The 7,500-nt window shown below is 40.9% G+C and overlaps 1 protein-coding gene and 1 long non-coding RNA gene across 4 annotated transcripts in view; one reads left to right on the top strand and one right to left on the bottom strand.

Annotated features, from left to right (window-relative positions):
- Nucleotides 1-5,102: 5,102 nt before the first annotated feature.
- Nucleotides 5,103-7,500, bottom strand: part of LOC126981243 (NADH-ubiquinone oxidoreductase chain 5-like) — a 3,233-nt gene continuing 835 nt past the window's right edge. For all 3 annotated transcript variants that reach the window (XM_050832104.1, XM_050832105.1, XM_050832106.1), the window contains exon 2: nt 5,103-7,282. In XM_050832104.1, the coding sequence (XP_050688061.1) occupies nt 5,694-6,794 (1,101 nt within the window). In that variant the 5' untranslated portion in view covers nt 6,795-7,282 and the 3' untranslated portion in view covers nt 5,103-5,693. The remainder of the gene's footprint in view (nt 7,283-7,500) is intronic.
- The window catches only part of LOC126981245 (uncharacterized), a 620-nt gene continuing 378 nt past the window's right edge, over nt 7,259-7,500 (top strand). Inside the window, exon 1 of the long non-coding RNA XR_007733851.1 lies at nt 7,259-7,392. This is a non-coding gene — a long non-coding RNA (uncharacterized LOC126981245). The remainder of the gene's footprint in view (nt 7,393-7,500) is intronic.

The raw sequence follows: 7,500 nt of genomic DNA, 5'->3' as shown, positions 1-7,500 counted from the left end.
TTTTAAAACATTTCGGCGCCCAAGTTCACCTATTTGACAAGGCTTTCCTGAGACTTAAGGGCATTTCCAGGAGTAGTTTTATGACCCTGGTGGTAGATTGACCCTTCTTCTGTACCGTGAACCTAAAGAAACACACATTAGAACCCGATTGATGCCCTCTTTGACCTTTATAAATAGTTGATGTGAAGCGAAAGTGTCTTAAAATACTAGCCTTAGAGGGGCGAGAAAGGGTAGTGAAAGGGGAGAGAAAGGGGCGTGAGAGAGGAGTGGGGCGAGGGTGCGGAGGGTGAGAGGCAAGGGACGGTGTGAGGGCCGCATGTGGCATCGAGGGCCGTGCCGTGTGCCGCGCCCCCCGCCCCGGTGAACACACATGCTACACGGCCTCAACACAATTTGCCTACACCTCCCTCTCTCTCCACCTCCCTCCTCCTCCTCCTCCTCCTCCTCTCGACGCCTCTCTCCGTCGCTCGTTTCTCTTCTCTCTCGTTCCTCTTCCCTCTCCCCTTTTTTCCATTCCTCTTCTCTGTTCATTTTCTTTGTGTTTCTCCTTTATCCGTGTTTTCCTACTCTGTTTCCTCTTCTTCCGCTTTCCTTTTCTCTTCCCCTTTCCTTTCCTTTTCTCTGTTCTTCTCTTCTCTTCTCTTCTCTTCTCTTCTCTTCTCTTCTCTCTCTCTGTTTCCCCTTCCTTCCTTTACGTTTTTCAATTAGTATTTTTTTATTCATTTTTCGAGTTATTTTTTATTATTTTTTTTTATATTCTGTGTTGTTGTTGTTGTTGCTCTTCTTCTTGCTCTTTTTCGTTTTCGTTTTTCTTCTGTTTCATCATCTTTTTCTCCTTCTACTTCTTCTTTATCTTCTTTTTTTTCTTCTTCTTCTTTTCCTTCTTCATTTCGTTAGTCTACTTCTTGTTCTTCTTCTTCTTCTTCTTCTTCTTTTTCTTAAGCTTCTTCTTTTTCCTCCTCCTCCTCCTCCTCCTCCTCTTGTTCCTCCGCCTCTTCTTCTTGAGCCACCCCTAAAATAAGACACGTTTTCTATGACAATCTCTAAACATACGTAATCTTTTTCTCTTAAGGGACTTCAAATCATTTTTACTTCCCTTTTCCATACACAATATAATTATTTTCCCAAGTGTTAGAATCGTTATGTAAATGAAGTTCGTTTTGGGAGGTTATTTATTTATTCATTCAGTTTTAGTTTTAGTTTTTTTTTTCATATTCCTGTTCTTCATTATATTCATCAACTTTTTATCTTCCATCAAATTACTTTTATATCTCTCTATCTTTCCGATTATCACCTCCTTCTCCTTCTCCTCATCTTCTATATCCTCTCTTCGTCCTCATCATCATCTCTCTCTCTCTCTCTCCAACTCCTTCAAGTTGGAACGAGGAATAAAAAGTTTGATTACGAAATGCGCGGCGTTAAACTCAAAAGCGTTCAATGCGTCAAGGACTTGGGGGTCAAAATCGCGTCAAACCTCAAATTCTCACAGCAATGCATCGATGCAGCAAATAAAGCGAACAGAATGTTGGGCTTCATTAAAAGAAACTTTTTATTTAAGAATAAAGATGTAATACTCCCGCTCTACAACAGTTTAGTCAGACCCCACTTGGAATATGCGGTACAGTTTTGGTCTCCCCACCATGCAAAGGATATTGCTAAATTAGAAGGTGTTCAGCGTCGGGCAACGAAAATTATCCCTTCCTTGCGCAACAAATCCTAAGAAGAAAGGCTTTCTACCCTTAACATGTTCTCTCTTGAGAAACGTCGCCTCCGAGGAAAACTGATCGAATGTTTTAAAATACTTAATGGTTTCACGAATGTAGACAGATCAACATTGTTTATGATCGATGACACTTTGCGCACGAGGAACAATGGCGTAAAACTCAGATGTAGACAAGTAAATTCAGACTGCACCAAATTTTTCTTCACCAACGTTGTAGTGCGAGAATGGAATAAGCTCCCATCATCAGTGGTCCAGTGTAACACGATTGACTCCTTCAAAAATAAGCTCGACCGTCACTTCCTTCAACTTAATATCAACTAGAGTAGAAATGCAACGTTTTGGAGTCTTCTGATTAATGTAAAATCACTTAGGTTTAAGGACAGACCACCAAGTCTGGACCATGGGGTCTGTGTGGTCTGATTTTCTATGTAAATCTATGTAAATCTCTCTCTCTCTCTCTCTCTCTCTCTCTCTCTCTCTTAGCAACACGGCAACTTCCACACAAACGAGAGAGAGAGAGAGAGAGAGAGAGAGAGAGAGAGAGAGAGAGAGAGAGAGAGAGAGAGAGAGAGAGAGAGAGAGAGAGAGAGAGAACACCTGATCGGCTCACAGATAAGGTGATACGCGATTCTATTCTTCAGTATTTACCTTGACTTGGTGGTGGTGGTAGTGGTGATGATGGTGGTGGTGGTTGTGGTGATGAAAATGGTGATTGCAACATGGTGGTGATAGTTACAGTAATCGTAGTGGTTGTGTTGTGGTGATGGTGATGATGGTGGTGGTGTTAGTAGTGGTGGTGGTGTTTCCAAGCAGAAGTAGTAGTAGTAGTAGTAGTAGTAGTAGTAGTAGTAGTAGTAGTAGTAGTAGTAGTAGTAGTAGTAGTAGTAGTAGTAGTAGTAGTAGTAGTATAGTCCGTTTCATTCCGTCTGTCCACTCGCGAGCGTGGATGTGGCACCCGCGCATTGTGAGTTCGTGATTGCGTGAAGATCAACTGTATATTTTCAGTGACATATTTGAGTGTTCGTGTATACAAAAAAAACTCCAGCCCTCTTATATGAACCACAACCATGCCAATTTGCATCGATAATCTACCATACAAGCGCACGAACGAACAACTTTTATACCAAACAGTATATTCTGATCATACCCGAACGATTCCTAGCCTTTCAGATACCCATATTTTATCTCATTCAGGTACATCAAGTGACATACAACTTTGCAAGTGTGTGTACGTAAGGAATTTTGATGTGTTGCATGCAAATAACATTGGTTGCCTAATATTCGAAATAGCCCAGCATCGCATTCAACAGCTACTATTCACTATTTAATGTTATTTTGATTATTAATCGTTATTTACATGCAGGAAATTATTAAGATACCCCGTATTTGGACTTGCAGAGCCAGATGTCTTTTAATATACCTGAAATGAGCTATCAGTCAATGAATTTGAAAAACCATAGATCCCTCGAGTATGACGTGACTGTTATTTGATACAAGCTTGTCTTTCCGTGTGCTTGTGTGTTAAATTATAATAATTATCGCTGTAAACGACTGAGTTGTTTTTTGTGTACATAAACATTCAAATATATTACTGAAAAATAAGCTTGAATGTCTATCACAAGTTGAATTCACGAACTAGAAATGCGCAGAGCCATCAAAATTCCCGCTTTGTTGGTGGACAGATGAAATGAAACAGACTATAGTAAAAGTAGTAGCAGTAATAGCAGCAGTAGTAGTAGTAGTAGTAGTAGTAGTAGTAGTAGTAGTAGTAGTATCATTATTATTATCATAGTCATGTTTAACTCTGAAGCATTACTAAACACATTCCTTTTATCAATTATCTCAGTTTCAGCGTTTCTTTTATCTCGCAGTTTCGGCCGCAAAATAAGCTTCTCTATCGGAAACGTGACTGATTGGATACCGCTCACACGCACTATCAGACGGCGGCGGCGGTGGTGGTGGTGGTGGGAGGAGACATAGCAGTGGTGATATTGATGTAGTGAGGGGTGATTGTGCCGGTGGTGTGGGTGGTACTGGTGGTGGTGGTGGTGGTGATAATCGTTGGTGTTGGTGGTGGCAGTGGTGGTTTTGTGTTAGTCAAAGCGGTGTTGTTGGTGGTGGTGGTGATGATAGTGATGTTGATAGGGGTGGTGATGGTGGTGGTGATGGTGACAGTTCGGTGGTGCACTCAACTCACTCTCACGGGTAGTATCACAAGATAATACATGAGCAATTTAAAACAATGGTATCTCTGCTGATAAACCCGTGACTTTTAAACCGTGAAAGATAAAACCCGAGTGACATTGAAAGCAAAAGTAAGGGAGAGCTCTGTCTGGTTGGGTTGTCATGGGTGAACTCGGTTAGGTTAGGTTAGGTTGGGTTTGGGTTGTCTTGGTAAGGTTAGGTTGTCGTGGGTTGGGTATGTTAGGTTTGGTTTGGTTGGGTTGGGTTGGTTAGATTTGGTTTGGTTCGGTTAGCTAATTTGTTAAGGTCTGATTAGTTTGGTTAGGTTAGATTGCCTTGGTTAGGTTAGATTAGGATAGGCCTCTCTCTAACATTCCTCAACTTATACATTTACTACAATCGGGCTTTTTTTAACATTTGTTCCCTTTTATTTATGCCCTTGAACTAACTCCTCTGCTGTAAAAATATAAAAAAAATCCATTCTCTCACAACCTCACATCCACAGCTACACAACCTAACACACTCCTCATGTCTGCCCTTGCCCATGTATACCTGTGAATTAGCTTCTGTTGTGAAGGTGTTTGCCGAGAATAACCCTCTCTCAGCACAAACATCCAGAAGGTATTGTATATTCTTCGTCACTGCATTCACACCTCACCTCCCAACCGCTAGACGATGTTAATATGGAAAGAGAAAGCGGAATACAGAACCCAAAGTCATCAGTTACCTTCCTATAATTTGCGTTAACTCCTTGCACAAATAACTGACGACCATAATTAAGTGGTTCAAGGCAGCTTCCTATTACACTAAGTTATGTTTGTGTGTGTGTGTGTGTGTGTGTGTGTGTGTGTGTGTGTGTGTGTGTGTGTGTGTGTGTGTGTGTGTGTGTGTGATTGTTTGTGTATCTTTGGGTAAATAAAAAAATGAGCTGGCGCCAGGAACGTCAAGGGCTGTTATCTCGGTCAGGCATTGTTACCAAGTCATCGTGTGTGTGTGTGTGTGTGTGTGTGTGTGTGTGGGTGTGTGGGTGGGTGGAAAGGCTGTTACTGTACACTTTCATACACATCTTTTTCTTTCTTCTCTTTCTCTTCCCCTTCTTCTTCTTCCCTTTATCTCCCTCTTCTTCTTCCTTCTTCCCCTTCCCTCCCCTTCTTGTTCCTCTTCTATTCTCTTTACCCTCTCTTCCTCTTGTTTCTCCCTTCTCCCTCCTTTCACCTCCCTCTTCTACTTACTCTCCCTTTCCTCCCTTTAATCTCCCTTCTTTCACCTCCCTCGTTCTTTCCTTTTCTCAATCTCCCTTATACTCCCTTTTCTCTCTCTTCCTTCTCTTCCTCCCATCTCACTTCTCCATTATCGCTATCTATCTATCTATCTATCTACCACATTTGTTCGTCCAAGTGTGCCTCAAATCACCCTAATCACCTCCCCTCCCACCTTTATCCACACGCTCTTCTCTCACCCCTTCTGCTAATCGCTCTATCTCAGGTGTGCTAGCTTACAATTAGCCCTGTCCAGGTGGATATTTTCCCCCGTGGTGTAATGGGTTCACGCCTCGCTAGGAATATGTGGGCGCACGTTCGATTCCGGCTTTAAGGGAGTCCGTCGGCGCGCAACCTCCTCCCGCCTCCCCGGTGTAGTAATGGAAACGCTGGAAATAGAAGCAGGTTATAGAGAGGAGAATCTTGAAGGACACCGCACTTTTTATATAGTACCCCCTTCCTCCCTGCTCCTCCTTCTCTCCTCTTCCCTACTCTCTCTCGCCTTGATGACTCGCGTTGGTAAATCGTCAGTTGAGTGTTTGTTTAGCGTTGATAGCGATGATACCGGCTGTGTGGGAGGTTAAGGATACACGATAGCACGATGATGAAGAGTTAAGTGAAGGCTTATTATCGCCCGAGACGTTAGTGATAAGGTGTTCAAGTGTCCGCGCAGGCTGTGGTGGTATTTTGGTGCGAGTGTGAGTGTGTGGGTGGGTGAGTGAGGTTGGTATAGACGGTTGTGAGTGTTCGTGGTGGTAGTGGTGATGGTGGTGGTGGTTGTAGGAAGGAGACACTGACAAAAAGGAAAGAAGAAAGAAATATAGTCGAGGAAAAGAAGGAAGGAAAGACTGAAGGAAGGGAGAAAGTTTTAGTGAAGAAACTGAAGGAAAGGGAGAGAGAAAATAATGAAACGAGAATGAGAAAACAAGGAAGGAACGAAGGAAAGAAGGAAGGAAGAAAGAAAGAGAGAGAGGAAGGAAGGAAATCTTGTATTGGTGATGAAGAAGGAAGGAACGTGAGGAGATAGACGAAAAGGAAAGAAGAAAGAAAGAGAGAAGAAATAGAGAAACTAAGAAAAGAAGGAAGGAAGGAAAAGCCTGAAAGGAAGCGAGAAAGTTTTGGTGAAGAAAAGGAAGGAAGAGAGAGAGAGAATAAAGAAACGAAGAAAAGGAGGAAGGAAAGAAAGATTGAAGGAAGGAAGGGAGAAAGAAAGTCTTGTATTGGTGAAGGAGAAGGAAGAAAAAAGACAGACAAAAAGGAAAGAAGAAAGAAGAAAGAGATAAGATAAAGAAACGAAGAGAAGAAAGAAGGAAGGAAAGATTGAAGGAAGAGAGAAAGTATTGGTGAGGGAGAAGGAAGGAAGAAAAAAGACAGACAAAAAGGAAAGAAAAAAGAAGAGAGAAAGATAAAATAAAGAAATGAGAAAAAGAAAAATGGAAGGAAGGAAAGAAAGATTGAAGGAAGAGAGAAAAACTTAGTGAAGGAAAAGGAAGGAACGGAAAAGACCCTGACGAAATAGAAAGAAGAAAGAAAGAGAGAAAATGGTGAACCGAAGAAAAGAAGGAAGGAAGGAAGGAAGAGAGAAAAAGAAAGGATATAAGGTATTCGTAAAAGAGGAGGAGGAACATAAAAGAGACTAGAAAAAGAGGGAAGAAAAGAAAAGAAAAGAAAAGAAAAGAAAGAAAATTTACTGAGCTCAAAAAAACGTCAGAAAATAGAAAATAAATAAAATATGTGAAAAAAAACAGAAAGGAAAGGAATGCTTGATGAAAAATGAAGAGTGGGCGAGAGAGAGAGAGAGAGAGAGAGAGAGAGAGAGAGAGAGAGAGAGAGAGAGAGAGAGAGAGAGAGAGAGAGAGAGAGAGAGAGAGAGAGAGAGACGAAACAGAACGAAGAAAGACGAGGAGTTGTGGAAAGTTTAAGTTTTGGTTTTAACTTAACGTGACATTCGAAGCGCAACGAAAAGAAACTGAAGGTCTGCTGGAAACGAGAAAAAGTTTGTGGCGGAAAAAAATATAAATAAAATAGTTGTAAGCGTTCGCAAAACACTCAAAAGAAAGTAAGAAAGGAAAGAGAGGAAAAGTTTGAAAATGAAAGAAAAGGTGAACGAATGTGACTTTTTTTATTTTGAAGTTTAACATGAAAAGAATATAATTATGATAAATGTGATAAATGAAAAAGGAAGAAAAGGAAAAGTTTGAAGAAAAAAGGAAAAAGAAAGAAAAGGTGAACGAATGTGACTTTTTTTTATTTTGAAGTTTAACATGAAAAGAATATAATTATGATAAATGTGATAAATGAAAAAGGAAGAAAAGGAAAAGTTTGAAGAAAAAA

The sequence above is a fragment of the Eriocheir sinensis genome, chromosome 47, assembly GCF_024679095.1.
Source record: "Eriocheir sinensis breed Jianghai 21 chromosome 47, ASM2467909v1, whole genome shotgun sequence".
In the NCBI taxonomy this organism is placed as follows: domain Eukaryota; kingdom Metazoa; phylum Arthropoda; class Malacostraca; order Decapoda; family Varunidae; genus Eriocheir; species Eriocheir sinensis.
The sequence above is the reverse complement of the archived record's forward strand: the minus strand, read 5'-3'. Positions and strand labels throughout refer to the sequence as shown.